The 19,131-nt window shown below is 44.7% G+C and overlaps 1 protein-coding gene across 3 annotated transcripts in view; it reads right to left on the reverse strand.

The window, feature by feature from the left end:
• The window catches only part of LOC125459525 (golgin subfamily B member 1-like), a 114,649-nt gene that overhangs the window by 75,918 nt on the left and 19,600 nt on the right, over window positions 1-19,131 (reverse strand). For all 3 annotated transcript variants that reach the window (XM_059652216.1, XM_059652215.1, XM_059652217.1), the window contains exons 3-4: window positions 18,852-18,982; window positions 2,982-3,091 (exon numbers count right to left, since the gene is read on the reverse strand). In XM_059652216.1, coding sequence (XP_059508199.1) covers window positions 2,982-3,091; window positions 18,852-18,982 — 241 coding nt within the window. The remainder of the gene's footprint in view (window positions 1-2,981; window positions 3,092-18,851; window positions 18,983-19,131) is intronic.

A 19,131-nucleotide genomic window follows, 5' to 3' on the forward strand; every position in this document is an offset into this window, starting at 1 on the left:
GGACAGCTGCTCCCTACTCACCCAATCCATACTCCTCATAATCTCATATGTCTCAATCATGTTTCTCACTCCTCCCTCAGCATTCTCCGCTCAAAAGAAAACAATCCAAAACTATACAGTCTCTCCTCATAGATCAGTTGCTCCAACACAGGCAACATCTTGGTGAACCTCCTCTTGACCTCTTCTAGTACTATCACATTCTTCCTGTAGTGAGGTGGCCAGAACTGTACACAGTACTCCAGCTGTGGCCTAACCAATGCTCTGTACAACTCCAACATTACCTCCTTGCTCTTATACTCTATGACATGGCTGATGAAAGCATGTGTCCCATATGTCTTAACTATCTCATTTACATGCCTTGTCGACTTCAGGTATCTGTGAATAATTAACCCAAAATCCCCCTGATGCTGAGCTACCCAGTGTCCTGTCATGCATTAAATACTCTCATCTTGTTTCTTCTTCCAAAATGCATCTCACACCATCTGCTATCTGAGCAACACATTGAAATCTTCCTATAAATGCATTTGATAAGGTTCCACATGGTAGGCTTATTCCGAAAGTAAGGAGGCATGGTATTCAGGGAAATTTGGCTGTATGAACACAAAACTGGCTGTCCAATAGAAGACAGAGGGTGGCAGTAGATGGAAAGTAATCAGCCTGGAGCTCGGTGACCAGTGGTGTTCGGCAGAGATCTTTGTGTTCTTTATAAATGACTTGGATGAGCAAGTAGAAGTGTGGGTTAGTAAGTTTGCCGACGACACGAAGATTGGTGGAGTTGTGGGCAGAGTGGAGGGCTGTTGTAGATTGCAATGGGACATTGACAGGATGCAGAGAAGTGGCAGATGGAATTCAACCCAGAAAAATGTAAAGTGATTCAATTTGGAAGGTCAAATTTGAATGTAGAATACAAGGTTAATGGTAGGATTCTCGGCAGCGCAAAGGAACAGAGGGATCTTGGGGCCGATGACCACAGATCCCTCAAAGTTGCTACCCAAGTTGATATGTTTGTTAAGAAAGCATATGGTATGTTGGCTTTCACTGGCAGGGGAATTGAGTTTAAGAGCCATGAGGTTATGCTGCAGCCCTAGAAAAACTGGTTAGACCACAGTTGGAATATTGTGTTCAGTTCTGATCACCTCATTGTAGGAAAGATGTGGAAGCTTTACTGAGGGTGCAGAGGAGATTTACCAGGACGCTGGCTGGACTGGAGGGCTGGTCTTATGAGGAAAAGTTGAGGGAGCTAGGGCATTTTTCACTGGAGCGAAGAAGGATGGGAGGTGACTTGATAGAGGTGCACAAGATGATGAGAGGCATAGATAGAGTGGACAGTCAGAGACGTTTTCCCCAGGATAGAAGTGACTATTACGAGGAGGGCATAATTTTATGTTGATTGGAGGAATGTATAGGGGAGATGTCAGAGGTTGGTTCTTCACAGAGAGTGGTGGGCAAGAGTAATGCACTGCTGGCAGTGGCAGTAGTATCAGATACTTTACAGACTTTTAGGTGACTCTTGGATAGGCGCATGGAGGACAGTAAAATACAGGAACAAAAACAATGTTGCTGGAAAAGCTCAGCAGGTCTGGCAGCATCTGTGGAGGAGAAAACAGAGTTAACGTTTCGGTCTGGTGACCATTCCTCAGAACTGTTGGCGGCTGGGAAAATTTTTCTGAACAAGGGTCGAAGCCCGAAACATCAGCCTTCCTGCTCCTCTGATGCTGCTTGGCCTGCTGTGTTCAGCCAGGTTGACACCTTGTTATGTCGGATTCTCCAGCTTCTGCAGTTCCTACTATCTCTCCACCTTACCAATCTTGTTGTCATCTGCAAACTTGCCTTTTAATTGCCCTATATTTTCATCGGTCCTAGCTCCTCGCAGTTTCTCCCCCTGTGAACCGAAGCAGCTCGCCACAGAACATCCCAGGGAATCTTTGCTGCACCCTGAGTCCTTGATGCCCTCCTGAAAGGATTGCATGGTGCCCAGGACAGGGACACTGTACTCCAGCTGATGGCTAGCCCAGTTGTTTCGAGTGTCATTTCATCTGACTATGCCATGTCTGTCAGAAACACAGAAGATAGACACCCCTCGAGCGGCACTTGATTGTTCCAGTTTTTCTGCATTTCTCCCTCTAGTCAAGGTGGTGAAGAATGCAGGAGCAGGAGTGGGCCATTCAGCCTCATATTGAGTCTGGTCCACCATTTAATACAATTATGGCTGACAATCAGCAAAGATACTCAAAAGACTAAGTTTCCACAGCCATTTGCAGCAAATAATTCCTAAAATTCACAACTTTCATCTCAAATGGAGGCAAGCTTGTTCTTATTGTAAATTTGTGTTCCTGGTTCAAGACTTCCCAAACAGGGGGAAGTCTCTGATCTGCAATTATTTTATCTATTTCTAAGTATTTTGTACATTTCAAGACATTAGCCATAAGGCAGAGCAGGACATGGGCTTAAATTGGGCTGCTTGAGCCTTGTAGCAGCTACAATTCATGAAGAAAGTGGATCAAAACAAAATTCCTTACCCAATGAGATGCCCCAACTTCTGCAATCTGTTTAAACACAATACTCTTCCTAGGGGTGCTGTTTATTTGGAACTTCTTGAATCAAGGCTCAGCATGCAAGGAGTTTCCAGGCTGGTCTCACAAACAAACGGGATCAGCGAGGGTTCTAACAATACTTACTAGTTTGGCATATATATCACTCCAACTTTGCCTTATCTCATCTAATTTAAAAAGTTTGCCTTAACCAACAAGAGGTTGAACATGAGGATCAAAAAAAAAACTTTAGTTGGGAGACCAGGTGCCACTTCTTGACGCCATTTTTAGACAAACATGTGTTATATAAAGCTTCTGAAAAACAACACCCAAAGAACGCGAAGGATACCAAGAAGTAATGTCCATAATTGTTGAACTAACTTTCTGAAAACTCAAATCTGAACAATTGTATTCTACATCAATCTGAAATATAGAAGTTAACGTTCTTACTCTTTCAACTGCTCATTTAGATTGGTAATAAGATTATGGTGTTGCTCAGAATCACGGCTTTGCTGGCATCGCACAAGGGACAGTTGATTCTGCAAGCGTTCGGATTCACTCTGCATCAGAAAGAAAGAATTTTTAGCAGGTTTAGACAAAACTCTGTTTTTCATGCCTTCTTTGATCCAAAGTTTCAGACTTAAAGTTTAACCTTCCAAATTACATTATAGTTTGGGTAAACAAGAAACTAAGGCGACAAAATAGAATGCTTCCAATCTTATCAAACTCGTCGACTTGAATGGCATCAACTCATTTGAAATTCCTCAGCCATATTAATCAAGTTTTAATGCATTTATGGCATCCTTTTTCAACAGTGCAAAATACATGTATAGCTGCACATTTAAAAGATTAAACAGTGCAACGATAAAAAACCCAATCACTTCTTCATTTTTTATGAAATCCACTTCTCTGCACATCTAGTTAAAGAACTATAATGGTGGACATTTAGATGCGACCTTGCTCTTCTGTGTCCTTCGACATCCCTTGAACATTCAACAAAGCATAAGATTTAGCACAGCAAACAGGAACAATCAACTCACCACAACTTTTCTCTCACATGGTTTACAGAACATAGAACAGTACAGCACAGTACAGGCCCACGATGTTGTGTCAAACTTTTACCTGAAACTAAGGTCTATCTAACCTCCACCCCTACCTTATACTATCATCCATATGCCTATCTAATAGCCGCTTAAATGCCCCTAATGAGGCCAACTCCACTACCCTCTCCGGCAATGCATTCCATACCCCTACCACTTTCCGAGTAAAGAACCCACCTCTTGACGTCTCCTCTATATTTACCTCCACTCACTTTAAAACCATGCGCCCTCATAATAACTACTTCCACCCTAGGAAAAAGTCTGGCTGTCCACTCTATCTATACCTCTGATCATTTCGTACACTCCTATCAAGTCATCTCTCATCCTTCGTCGTTCTAAAGTGAAAGCCCGAGATCTCTCAACCTTTCTTTGTTAGACCTTCCTGGCATTCCAGGCCACACACTGGTAAATCGCCTCTGCACTTTTTCCAATGCTTCCACATCTTTCCTGTAATGCAATTCACGTTGGGGGTAAGCACAAGATTCTAACACTTTATAGAAGCATACCTTAGGAAATCACAGATGCACTGCATATGATTTTCCACTCACTGATGAATTTTGCAAGACACACTGAGTGCAAACATAGGAGCTCCAAATCATGCCCCGACACACTCAGCACACTACCCTGCATCAGGAACATGTCAGAACTCACCACAAAACTTCTACGACCTCTGGACATCAGAGTGGCGCACAAGCCCACATCAACGCTACAACAAGTGCTCACTCGAACTAAAGACCCACTCCCCACCATGGACAGGACCGATGTCATCCACAAGATCCCCTGCAGAGACTGTGAGAAACACTACATCGGACAAACAGGAAGGAAACTAACAACAAGAGAACATGAACGCCAACTGGCTACAAAAAGACATGGCCAATACTTACTCATCTCAATCCACATGGCCAAGGAGAACTGCGACTTCGACTGAGACAACACCAAGATCCTGGGGCAAGCTAAGCAGAGACAAGCACGAGAATTCCTGGAAGCATGGCACTCCACGAAGCATGCTTTTAATAAACACATTGAACTCGACCCCATTTACATTTCTCTATGGAGGAAACCCGGGAGAGAGACAATCATCGCGATGGACCCCAGAGTTTAAAAACCAGGCAGGAAAGCACACCGATGCTTCAGAGGCTGCACTGAGGATGTTACCAAGCATGGTATCGAAATGTCTGCGGAACAACAAACCAGCTCGGCGAGCCAACCAACCTCAACACCCACAACAGAGCTACAGATCTATTCCAAAACCTTAGAATCATAGAATCCTACAGCATGGAAGCGGGCTATTTAGCCCATCAAGTCCAAACTGACCCTCCAAAGAGCATCCCACCCAGACCCACCGTTTATCTTATCCCTGCACTGTCCACCCTAGACGCTAGCACAGCCAATCTATCTCAACTGCACATCTTTGGACTGTGGGAGGAAAACAGAGCACCCGGAAGAAACCACTCAGACATGGGGAGAATATGCAAACTCCACAGAGACAGTTGCCCAAGGCTGAAATTTAACCCGGTTCCTGGCTCTGTGTGGCAGCAGTGCGAACCACTCAGCCACTATGCTGCCCTCAAAAGTACAAAGCGACTTTGGAGTCCAAGTTCAGGATTCTCTTTAGGTTAGTTGTTAGTTAGGGAGGCGAAGACAAATGCAATGAGAGCATTCATTTCAAGAGGACTAGAATACAAGAGCACGGACATATTGACAAGGTTGTATAAGGCTCTGGTCAGAGTGCATTTCGTAATATTGTGAGCAGTTTTGGGCCCTGTATCTAAGGAAAAACATGCTGGTCTTCAACGGGCCCAGAGGAGGTTTACCAGAATGATCCTGGGTATAAAGGACTTGTCGTATGAGGAGCAGTTGAGGACTCTGGGTCTTTACTCGATGCAGTGTAAAAGAGTGGGGGTGCAGGAGGTGGGGTGTGGGGAATTGCACTGAAATTTACAGAAGCAGATACAATAGCAATGTTTAAGAGGCATCTTGACAGATACAGACGATGTAGAAGCAAAAGGTTTTAGTTTAAAAAGGTGTTACACATAGGTGCAGTTTTTGCGAGCTGAAAAACCTGATCCCTTGTTCAAATATGAAGAGATAATAAAATGTAAGGCTGGATGAACACAGCAGGCCCAGCAGCATCTCAGGAGCACAAAAGCTGATGTTTTGGGCCTAGACCCTTCATCAGAGACATCTGATGAAGGGTCTAGGCCCGAAACGTCAGCTTTTGTGCTCTTGAGATGCTGCTGGGCCTGCTGTGTTCATCCAGCCTCACATTTTATTATCTTGGATTCTCCAGCATCTGCAGTTCCCATTATCACATCACAAATCTGAAGAGGCCTGGATAGACTGAATGCTTAGAGGATACTTCCACCAGTCAGAGAGACTAGGGCCCAAGGGCTCAGCCTCAGAGTGAAGGCACTTTAGAACCAAATTGAGGACGAATTTCTTCAGCTGGAAGGTGGTGAACCTCTGGAGCTCATTGTTGCAAAAAGCTTGGAGGCCAAGGCTTTGAGTACATTTAAATCAGAGATTGATAGGTTCTTGATTCATAAGGCGATCAAAGTTTACTGGGGGGTGGCGGGAGAACAGTGTCAAGAAATATATCAGCCATGGTCAAATGGTTAAGACTCAACAGGCTGAATGGTCTAATTCTGCTCTTGTATCTTAGGGCATTATGGCCTGATAATGTACATTCCCGAGTAGTTAAGAACATCACACTAAGAATGGTGGCTGCATCAGTGGTCACCTTTCAAGATTCTTGTTTTTCAGAATAGAGGCCGGTAACTTGTGGTGCTCCACAGGGATCAGCCCTAGGTCCGCAGTTGTTTTCAAGTATATATAAATGATCTGTAGAAAACTGTAGACGGTCTGAGTGGTAAGTCTACAGATGACATGAAGATTGGTGGAGTTGCTGACAGTGCCAAAAATTGTTCAAGGATATAGATTGGCGACTTTGGCACAGAAATGGCAAATGGAGATTTATCCAGACAAATACGAGGTGATGCATTTTGGAGGATCAAATTTAGGAGTGAATTATACCGTAGACGGCAGAACCCTTAGGAACATGAACATTCAGACAGATCTAGGTGCGCAGGTCCACAATTCCCTAAAAATGGCAACACGTGTGGCCAAGGTAATTAACGAGGCATATGGCCTGTTTACCTTCATCGGCTGGGCCACAGAGTACAAGAGTTGGCAAAACATGTCGCAGCTATACAAAACCCTTGTTAGGCTGCATTTGGAGTGTTGTGAGCAGTTTTGGTTGCCACATTACCAGAAGGACGTAGAAGCTTCGGAGAGAATACAGAGAAGGTGCACCAGGATGTTGCCTGGTCTTGAGTGCATTGGCTATGAGGAAAGGTTAAAAAGACTAGGATTGTTTTCACTGGAAAGATGGCGGCTATGAGGAGACCTGGTAGAGGTCTGCAAAATTACAAGAGGCACAGATCGGGTGGATAGTCACAGGGTTTTTCCTAGGGTTGACATTTCAATTACAAGGGGGCACACATTCAAGGTGAGAGGGGGAATGTTTAAGGAAGATAGGTGAGGGAAGGGTTTCACACAGAGAGTGGGAGGAGCCTGGAACACACACAGAGAAGAGGTGGTAGATCCAGGCACGTTGGTGACATTTCAGGGGCATCTGGATGGTTACATGAATGCAGGGTAAATACAGGGATCCGGATCAAATAAGGACAGAAAGTTTCTTTTTTAGTTTAGTCAGGGTATGATTATCAGCACTGGCTTGGAGGGTCTAAGGGCTCATTCTCGTGCTGTACTTCTCTTATTCTTTTTGTCCATTTGTTCTGTAGAACCTGGGCAATTCCTATGTATCGGAGGGGAGCTAATGTGTAGGCGATGGACTAGTAGTTGATTGCCAGACTTTAATAGAGGCCTAGATTTTTTAAAAAAAGTCATTAACAGGATGAGGACGTCGCTGGCCAGGCAGCGTTTATTGCCCATCTCTAATTGCCCAGATGGCAGTTCAGGCTCAACCACATCGAGTAGGCCAGACCAAGTAAAGACGGCAGTTTCCATGCCTAAAGGACATTAGTGAACCAGACTAGTTTTTCCGACAATCAGTAATGGATTCATGATCACCATTAGATTCTTAACTCCAGATATTTTTATTGAATTCAAATTCCACCCTCTGTCATGATGGAATTTGAACCCGGCCCGCAGAATGTAAGCTCGGTATCTTTGTTTAACAGTTCAGCGATAATACCAGGAGGCCATTGCCTCCTCAAATGTGCTGGGGACCTGGGTTCAAATCCACCAAGGCAGATGATGAGACAACATGGTATGAAGCTGGATGAACACAGCAGGCCAAGCAGCATCAGACGAGCAGGACAGTTTGATGTTTCGGGTCAAGACCCTCCTTCAGAAGTGGGGGAGGGGAGAGGATTCTGAAATAAATAGGGAGACGGATAGAAAATGGGTAAAGGAGAAGATAGGGTGAGAGGAGACAGACAGGTCAAAGAGGTGGGGTTAGAGCCAGTGAAGGTGAATGTGGGTGGGGAGTTAGGGAGGGGATATGTCGGTCCAAGGAGGACGGGCAGGTCAAGGGGGTGGGATGAGATTAGTGGAAGGAGATGGGAGGAATGGTTATGGAGGCGGGGGACTAGCTGGGCTGGTTTTGGAGGTGTGGTCGGGGAGGGGAGATTTTGAAGCTTGTGAGGTCCATATTGATACCCTTGGGCTGCAGGGTTCCCAAGCAAAATACGAGATGCTGTTCTTGCAGCTTTCCAGGTGGCAACGCAGGGGGCCCAGGATGCACATGTCGTCCAAAGAGTCATGGCAGGTGGGATGAGTTGAAATGGTTCACGACTGGGAGGTGTAGTTGTTTGTTGTGAACTGAGTGTAGGTGTTCCGCAAAGCGGTCCCGAAGCCTCTGCTTGGTTTCCCTGATGTAGAGAAAGCCACAACTGGTACGGCGGATACAATATACCACATTAGCTGATGTGCAGGTGAACATCTGTTTGATGTGGAAAGTCTTCTTGGGGCCTGGGATGGGGGTGAGGCGTAGGGGCAGGTGTAACACTTCCTGTGGTTGCAGAGAAAAGTGCCAGGAGTGGTGGTGCTTGAGGGGAGTGTGCAGCAGACAAGGGAGTCACGGAAAGAATGGTCCTTCCAGAAAGCACATCAGGGTGGGGAGGGAAAAATGTCTTTGGCAGTGGGGTCAGATTGCAGATGGCAGAAATGTCACAGGATGATGCATTGGATTTGGAGGTTGGTGGGGTGGTACGTGAAGATGAGTGGGATTCTGCTTTGGTTATTATTATTGCGGATAGGGGGTGTGAGGGATGATTTGCGGGAAATGCGGAAGACATGGTCGGGTGCATTTTTGATCACTGTGGAGGGGATGTTGTGGTTCTTGAAAAAAGGACGACATCTGGGATGTTCGGAAACGGAATGCCTCATCTTGGAAGCAGATGTGGCCAAGGCAAAGGAAAGGTGGGTAGGAGGAGGAATATTCTAGGGAGTTGTGGGAGTCAGTGGGCTTAAAATGGATATCGGTTTCCAGGTGAATGCCAGAGATGGAGACAGAGAGGTCCAGGAAGGAGAGAGAGGTGTCAGAGATGGTCCAGGTAAACTTAAGGTTGGAGTGGAAAGTGTTAGTGAAGAGGATGAACTGTTTGAGCTCCTTGTGGTAACATGAGGCGGCGCCGAAACTATCATCAATGTAACAGAGGAAGAGATGGGGGATAGGGCTAGTGTAGCTTTGGAAGAGGGATTGTTCCACGTATCCTACAAAGAGGCAGGCATAGCTTGGGCCCATGGCCACACCATTTGTCGGTAGGAAGTGGGAGGAATTAAAGGAGAATTTGTGGAAGTTGTCCTCCTGCACTGCCATGATGACGCCACCCGAAAGATGCAAGAACAGCATCTTATATTTCGCTTGGAAATCCTGCAGCTTAAGGGTATCAATGTGGATTTCACAAGCTTCAAAATCCTCTCTTCTCCTGACCACATCCCAAAACCAGCCCAGCTAGTCCCCACCTCCCTGACCATTCCTCCCACCTCAAACCCCACGCCCCCTCCTTGACCTGTCCGACATCCCTGGACCGACCTATTCCCTCCCTAACTCCCCACCTACATTCACCTTCACTGGCTCTAACCCTGCCCCTTTGACATTTCTGTCTCCTCTCACCTTATCTTCTCCTTTATCCATCTTCTATCCACCTCTCCCTGTCTCCCGATTTATTTCAGGATCCCCTTCCCCTCTCCCATTACTGAAGAAGGATCTCGACTTGAAACGTCAAACTTTCCTGCTCCTCTGACACTGCTTTGCCTGCTGTGTTCATGCAGCTTCAGACAATGTTCATCTCAGATTCGCCAGCAGCATCGGCAATTCCTACTATCTCTGCAACAATGAATTGAAAATACGCAATCCCTCTTTTTTACAAAAAGGAGAGATAGCATGGAATTACAGACTGGTTAAACCAACATTAATAGCAGGGAAAATGCAGGACTTTGTTATAGAACATAGAAAAGTACAGCACAGTACAGGCCCTTCGGCCTATGATGTTGTGCCGTGGAATAATCCGAATCTTTCTAGGCCCGAAACGTCAGCTTTTGTGCTCCTGAGATGCTTCTTGGCCTGCTGTGTTCATCCAGCCTCACATTTTATTATCTAGCATCCTGGTAAACCTTCCTTTGCACCCTCTCCAAAGCCTCCACATCTCTCCTATAATAGGGCGACCAGAACTGGACACAATATTCCAAATGTGGTCGCACCAGGGTTTTGTAGAGCTGCAGCATAACCTCGCAGCTCTTAAACTCGATCCTCCTGTTAATGAAAGCCAAAACACCATATGCTTTCTTAACAACCTTATCCACCTGGGTGGCAACTTTGAGGGAGCTATGCACTTGAACACCAAAATCCCGCTGTTCCTCCACAGTGCCGAGAATCCTGCCTCTAATTCTATATTCAGCATTTAAGTTCGACCTTCCAAAATGCATCATTTCACATTTATCCAGGTTGAACTCCATCTGCCATTTCTCAGCTCAGCTCTGCATTCTGTCAATGTCTCACTGAAGCCTGCAATGGCCCTCGATACTATCAATGGCACCTCCAATCTTTGTGTCATCAGCAAACATACTAATCCACCCCTCAACCACCTCATCCAAGTCATTTATAAAAACTACAAAGAGCAGAGGCCCAAGAACAGAGCCCTGCGGGACACCACTCAGCACTGACCTCCAGGCAGAATACTTACCACCTACAACCACTCTCTGCCTCCTGTCAGCCAGCCAATTCTGAATTCAGACAGCCAAATCACCCTGTATCCCATACCTCCTGACTTTATGAATGAGCCTGCTGTGGGGAACCGAATCAAATGCCTTGCTGAAGTCCACGTACACCACATCAACTGCTGGACACTCGTCAAGCTGTCTCGTAACCTCCTCAAAGAACTCAATAAGATTTGTAAGGCATGACCTGCCCCTCACAAAGCCATGCTGACTCCCTTTAATCACGCTATGCTTTTCCAAATAGTCATAAATCCTATCCCTCAGAATTCCTTCCAAAACCTTGCTGACCACAGATATAAGACTGACTGGTCTGTAATTTCCAGGGATTTCCCTATTCCCTTTCTTGAAAAGAGGAACAACATTTGCCTCCCTCCAATCTTCCAGTACGACTCCCGTGGAGCGTGAGGAGCAAAGATCTTCGCCAGCGGCTTAGCAACCTCCTTTCTCGCTTCCCGGAGCAACCTAGGATAAATCTGGTTTGGCCCTGGGGACTTATCAATCTTAATGTTTGCCAAAATGTCCAGCACGTCAACTTCCTCAATCTCGATCTGTTCAAGCCTGTTTTCCTGCTCCTCAAAGTTATCATTCACAACAAGGTCCCTTTCCTTAGGGAAAACCGAAGCAAAAAACTCATTTAGGGCTTCCCCTATCTACTCAGACTCCATGCACAAGTTCCCTATGCTATCCCTGATCGGCCCTACCTTCTCCCTGATCATTCTCTTATTCCTCACGTATGAGTAAAATGCCTTTGGGTTCTCCCTAATCCTTCCTGCCAAGCCTTTTTCGTGCCCCCTCCTGGCCCTCCTCAGTCCACTTTTGAGCTCCTTCCGAGCATGCCTGTAATCCTCTAAAGCTGTGCTAGGCCCTTGCTTCCTCCACCTTACGTACGCTGCCTTTTTCTTTTTGACAAGAAGCACCTCTGCACCTGTCATCCAAGGCTCCTTAATCTTACCCCTTCTTACCTGTCTCAGAGGAACAAATGTATACATCACTCGCAACAACTGTTCCTTAAACAGCTTCCACATGTCTTCTGTGCCCTTTCTGTGGAACAATTGCTCCCAATCTGTACTTTCCAACTCCTGTCTGATAGCATCATAGTTTCCTTTTCCCCAGTTAAATATCTTACCCTGGTAACTGCTCCTTTCACTTTCCATGGCTATGGCAAATGTGAGGCTGTTGTGGTCACTGTCGCCAAAGTGTTCTCCCACCACGAGACCTGACACCTGTCCTGGCTCATTGCCGAGAACCAAATCCAAAATGGCCTCCCCCTTCGTCGGCCTGTCCACATACTGAGTAAGGAAACCCTCCTGAACACACCTGACAAAAACGGCTCCATCCAAACCATCTGCACTAAGGAGGTTCCAATCTATATCGGGAAAGTTGAAGTCACCCATAACAACAACCCTGATACGTTTGCACTTTTCAACAATCTGCCGGCCAATGAGTTCTTCGATCTCCCTACTGCTGTTTGGGGGTCTGTAGAAAACCCCCAGTGAGGTGACTGCTCCCTTGCTGTACCTAACTTCCACCCATACTGACTCAGCAACCTCAGCCCATACCACCTCAGTAGACGACTCCTCAAAGGTTCTTTCAGTTGCCGTTATGCTGTCCTTGACCAACAAAGCCATACCTCCCCCTATTTTACCACCTTCCCTGACCTTAGTAAAGATTTAGTTGCACAGAACTTGGAAACAGTGACAGGACTAGATAGAGTCAGCTTGAATTTACAAAAGGGAAATCGTGCTTGACAAATCTCCTGAAACTTTGACTGAATCTAATGACAAGAGTTGTTAAGAGGTAGCTAGTGAATGCGCTTTACTTTTAAGAGGCTTTCCATGGGTTAGCTTTCATGAGGCTTTTTCAATAAGGTCCCACACTGGAGATTAGCATCTAACATTGAAGTGTTTGGGATGTGGGTAGTGTAATGAAACAGACAAAGAATTGGAAGGCAGCAGGAAACAGAGTCAGAATAAACGGGTCTTTTCTGAATGGCAGGCAGTCACTAATGGGGTACTGCAGGATCAATTCTTGAACACTATATTAATGAATTAGATGGAGGAACTAAAATTATCATCTCCAATTTTACAGATGGCACACAGCTGGTTGGGAGGGTGAACTGTAGTGAAGGTGCACAGATGCTTCAGGGTGATTCGGACACGTTTATCAATGTATGGCAGATGAAGTATGAACAGAATCCACTTTAGTAACAAAAACAGGAAGGCAGATTATTTTCTGAACAACATCAGATCGAGAACGCAGGAGGCACAACGAGACCTGGGTGTCCGTGTACACCAGTTACTGAAAGTAAGCATGCAGGTGCAGCAGGTGGTAAAGAAGGTATCAGAGATAATAGGAACTGCAGACGCTGGAGAATCTGAGACAAAAAGGCGTAGAGCCGGATGAACACAGCAGGCCAAACAGCATCAGAGGAGCAGGAAGGTTGAAGTTTCAGGCCTAGACTCTTCTCCAGAAAAATCATTTTTTCTGAAGAAGGGACTAGGCCCGAAACGTCAGCTTTCCTGTTCCTCTGATGCTGCTTGGCCTGCTGTGTTCATCCGGCTTCACACCGTGTTATCTCAGGGGCAGGGAATCCTTTTTGTAATTACACAGGGACTTGATGAGACCACATGTGGAGTATTGTGTGCAGTTCTGGTCTCCTTATCAGAGGAAAGATGTTCTGGCTATAGACAGAGTGCAACAAAGATTTACCAGGCTGATTCTTGGGATGGCAGGACTAAGGATTGAACACAGAATGGATCAGTTAACATTCACTGGAGCTGAGAAAAATGAAGGGATATCACAGAAACCTATTAAATTCTCATAGAAGTAGACAAGGTAAACACAGGAAAACTGTTCCTGAAGACCAGGTAGTCCAGAACCAAAGGTCACATTCCCAGGAAATTGGGTAGGACATTTAGGATTGAGATGAGGAGAAATTTCTTCATGCAGAGAGTAGTGAGCCTGTAGAATTCTCTGCCACAGAGAGCAGCCAAAGCCAAAACACTGAATCTTTCTAAGAAGAAATTAGATACAGATCTTAGGGCTTAAGGAACCAAAGGGTTTGGGGGATAAAGCCAAAATAGGGTACAAGTTGATCAGCCATGAACATACTGAATGCGTTCAGCAGGCTCAAAGGGCCAAATGACCTATCTGCCCCAACTTTCTATGTTTCATGAACTCTCAGCAGATTTCTTCAGCAGTACTGTCAATTCTAAGATGATCATTTCACCAGAAGGCCACAAATTTGTTCCTGCAGAATCTAGGCTACTTCATAGCTAGCTGTTGCCCTTTCAGTTAGATAAATGTTTCACTGTTACACTAACAGACCATGATTACTGATGTCTACAATTATTTTTCCTTCTTCTAGATCTCTTTGATACTCTGGTTAGCACTCCCTTTGCTTAGCACTGCTGCCTCACAGTGCCAGGGACCCGGGTTTGATTCCGACCTCAGGTGCCTGTCTGTCTGCGTGCAGTTTGCATATTCTCCCCTTGTCAACATGGATTTTTGCCGAGCTCTCCAGTTTCCTCCCATAGTACAAAGATGTGCAGGTCAGGTGGATGAGCTATTGGAAATGTGGGGTTATGAGTGAGGGTCATAGGTCCGAAGGGATGCAGAAAGAGGCCATTTGGCCCATCAATTTGCACTATAGGATTTCTATAATACTCATAAACATAAGATCATGCAGCTTGGAGCTGGAGGAACACAGCAAGCCAGGCAGCATCAGAGGAATAGGCAAGTTGACGTTTAGAGGCAGGACCCTTCTTCATTTTTCTGAATCCTCCAGCTCCACAATGTGTAATCTCTGATTCCAGCATTGGCAGTTTTTATGATCTTTGAGCGACTCATGAACATAATGTTGTTGTACCCGAATCATTCACTTCGACGGGGGTCGGTTAGCACAGTTTGGATTACAGAGTGATGCCAATAGTGCGGGTTCAAGTCCCGTACCATGAAGGACCCACCTTCTCAACCTTGCTCCTCACCTGAAGCATGGTGACACTCAGGTTAAACTCACCAGCAGTCTTCTTTCTAAGGAGAGAGCAGTCTCATGGTCCTCTGGGACTATGGTCACTTTACCTCTCACTGTCATACTTCTTAGACATGGGATCTATTTGACAATCATGCAGACATGGATGATTTGTCTCTTCGAATTGGTGGGAAAATCACAGCCTCTCCATCTATAATCATTGGAGATTAGAAGATCAAGAAGGTCCTTAATGCAACATACAAGATTCTAGGGGGGTTTTACCAGGGTCTGCTGAGAAAAAGATTTCCCCATGATGAGAAAACAAAGCATAGACAATATAGCAAAAAAAAACTCCTCCCAATTTAAGATGTCTTGTATGGTTGCAGCCAGAAAAATGGGCTTAAGGCCTCATTCAGATCAGTCTTGACCTCACTAACTGGTGCAGCATGCTTGAGAGGTCAAAGGTTCGAACACTGCTCCTGTTTTTTAGAAATTTTCTAATCCATCTGTTCAGAGATGTTATGATATTCCTCTGGAGCAGGTAGAATGTGAACCTAGGCTTCCCAGCTCAAGGAAAGAACCACAAGAACCCCTCAAATTTCACCATTTGTACTGGTGGGATTCAAACACCTATTCCCACAGCATTAACCAAGGTTTCTGGATTACTAGACCAGGGACATTACCACTACACCACTACCTCCGCGTCCATATTTCTTATGCTTTTATTGAGTGCCTAAGTCACTAGCTGCAGATGTAAATTACTGACAAGACCTGTCCCACCAGGCACAACAAGCTTCCTGGTAAATGGCCTGACTATAATTATTTATTATCTCTCATTATCTATTGTTTGCTCTCTGTGCAGTCTGGCCATTCCCTGCATACACTGAAAGTTTACATAGTATTCACCTGATTCTACCATCGGCAGACATTCACATGGTAACATGGGTCATTAGCTAGTATTTTCTAAAGCTACCTTCACAATTGATTTGATGAATTGTTTCTCTTCTCTTTTCTCAATATACAGGCTGCGCATAGTTACCTGCAATCCCAGTTAAGCAGGGCAAAATTGCAGAAGAAAATTTTTTTTACATTTTACCAGTGTATGGTCATTTTGAATTTTGTAGTAAAACTGTTCTGCTGTAACATAGAAGCTAGAACATTACAGCGCAGTAGTGAAGAATCTACCTCTGACATCTGTCCTACATCTATCACCCCTCAATTTAAACCTACGTTCCCTTGTGCTAGCCATCACCATCCGGGGAAAAAGGCTCTCACTGTCCATCCTATCTAATCCTCTGATCATCTTGTATGTCTCTATTAAGTCACCTCTTAGCCTTCTTCTCTGGAACGAAAACAGCCTCAAGTTCCTCAGCCTTTCCTCATAAGACCTTCCTCCATAACAGGCAACATCCTGGTAAATCTCCTCTGCACCCTTTCCAATGCTTCCACATCCGTCCTATAATGAAGTGACCGGAACTGCAACATGACCTCATGGCACCGAAACTCAATCACTCTACTAATAAAACCTAACACACCATAAGCTTTCTTAACAACCCTATCAACCTGGGTGGCACCTTTCAGGGATCTATGCACATGGTCACCAAGATCCCTCTGCTCATCCACACTACGAAGAATCTTACCATTAAGCCCAGCACTCTGTATTCCTGTTACTCTTTCCAAAGTGAATCATCTCACACTTTTCTGCATTAAACTCCATTTGCCACCTCTCAGCCCAGCTCTGCAACTTATCTATGTCCCTCTGTAACATGCAACATTCTTCCACACTACCTACAACTCCACCGACTTTAGTGTCATCTGCAAATTTACTAACTCGTCCTTCTACGCCCTCATCCAGGTTATTTATAAAAATGACAAACAGCAGTGGCCCCAAAAGAAGCTGACAGCACCAATGTTTCATTTAGCACAATGCAAAACCAGCTTAATATCAATGGAAACCCTACTGTGTGGGAGGAGGCCTCTGAAAAGCATCCCATGAACACTCCCAACCCCCAAAACACCCTATCCCTGTAACTCGGCATATCCAATGGCTAATCGACTTAGCCTGCATATCCTGGATACTATGAGTGATTCAGGATGGCCAATCCACCTTACCCGCACATCTTTGGACTGTGGGAGAAAACTAGAGCACCTGGAGGAAACCCAGGCAGACACAGGGAGAACGTGCAAACTCCACACAGACAGTTGCCTGGGGATGGAATTGAAGCCGGGTGCCTGGCACTGTGAGGCAGCAGGGCTAGCCTCTGAGCCGCCCCTAATAAAGCTATCAAATTTATATGACGTTGGGGAAAGAGCTGGAGTGCAACAGTGAACAGCTGTTTTAGTATCATGGTAGTGAGATTAATCGGATAACACTTTCATAGAACCAGCACATGTATGATAAACTCCATGACATGTAGAATTAGGTGAAGCAGTAGGCCATTTGGCTCTCAAGCTTTGTCATTCAGTAAAATCAGGGTTGTGTTCCTCCACTAAGGTTACCTCTAGCCGTTGCATCAATTGCATCCTTCAAGAGTAGTGTTACCGCTTCCTCTTTACCCAATTTCCTATTCTTTCTGAATGTTATTAAAAAGCAGACCAGGCTCAAAGAACTGAATTCAGAAACATAATCTTCATCATCCTAACATCAGTCAGGAGTCGGGGGGGGGGGGGGGGGGGGGGGGGGGGGTGTTGCTCAGTCAAGGCTCTCTTGCCAAGTTTGTCCCAGGGAGGGCCAGTGAGACCCCTGAGGGTTCAGGCAATAATGATCAGGGACTTATCCAGTTCATGGAGTCTTTGGATGAAAAATGTGTAAGATAAACTCTTTACTTCTACAAGACTGTTTTTAAATTTAAACTATGTTGGTTTTTGGACCCACCGAGGTATAATCTAAGAATGAGAGAACCAGAAGCCAGTCACTAAACGTTTTGAATCTATTCCATTGTTCAGTCAGATCAAGGCTGATCTGTACACTATGCACTTGAGCTTTATAGAGGGAAGAATGAGAAATCATTCTTTTTGAAAAGATGATGCCAGTTGTCACATTTTCCACTTGAAAGATATCTGTAGTTGTGTAGAATGTAATTATCTATTCTGAACATTTTAAAATTATGTATTTTTCCAACTGTATCTGAAGTCTAGACACCCCTGTAATCTGCATTAGTTCTCACTGTTCACAGTTATTTCCCATCAAGTTCTGTCACACTTGGCTTTCTTAACGTAGTTAGGCATAACCACAACACAACGACACAATTTAAAAAAACGTTAGGCAAAATAACTACCTATATATGAAAACCAGAACCGACAGTACACAACCGAGAATGCGCTGCAACTCTTATTCATCACCTTAAAAGTGAAGCAAGATCAAACACACACCTCAGTGTGGAGAACCCTCAGTAGCTGCCCCTCTTCACATACACCAAAGGTCACCTGCATTAGACAGTCTTATTACTGGATCCTTGAATTTAAGTATTTTCACATGTTCATGATGAAAATTTTAACAATTCAAAAAGTCAACCTTGGCAAATAATCACACAGTTTGGGCTTTTGATGCTCTTCAGCAATGTTTAAGGCAATACGAAATGGCATCAGCAAACAGAAAATTTCTCCATTTCTGCAGGTAAACAGAAGGGAGGAATTATTCAACTGCTATGCAGGTCATGGCTTCCAAACTGCCAAATAGAGCGGAAAATAAAAAGAAAAACTCAACTTTTGATTTGTAAATGAGAGATGCAGTTAAAACAAAATCGTTTAAAAGAAAAACACATGACATGCATGATTTTATTGCAAAGGTTGATATAAAATACGACCAGCCTGACTATTAAGCACATAATGGAGCATCAGTCCCAGACATTTCAGAATATTGTTTGTTCAAACTCAAGCGCTCTTTTCCTCTAAGCTACATTTACAAACACCATTTCCACTGCATTCTTGGTCTTTACACAACAAGATCTGTCCTACATCAAGCTACTCATGAAACCGGAACTAGGTCACTCTTTTCATCCTTACCTGATGGAACTCTACTCTGGTACGGAGCTGTGCTTTTTCCTCCAAGTCCTGACAGCGCTCCTCCAACATTAAGATTTGCTCCTGTAGTCTGTTCCGTTCTAGTTCTAGCTCCTCAACAACTGTCCTCAACCCTGTGTAATTATAAATGCATTACTGCAAAGTACTGAAATGAAAATTAAAACCACAATTATTATTGGTTATAAGTTGTAGATTTCTTGTTAAAATAATTAATAAATATAGATTACCTTTCTGGGCCAAATTTACTCAAAAACCTTGGGCT

The sequence above is a fragment of the Stegostoma tigrinum genome, chromosome 17 (genome assembly GCF_030684315.1).
Source record: "Stegostoma tigrinum isolate sSteTig4 chromosome 17, sSteTig4.hap1, whole genome shotgun sequence".
In the NCBI taxonomy this organism is placed as follows: Eukaryota; Metazoa; Chordata; class Chondrichthyes; order Orectolobiformes; family Stegostomatidae; genus Stegostoma; species Stegostoma tigrinum.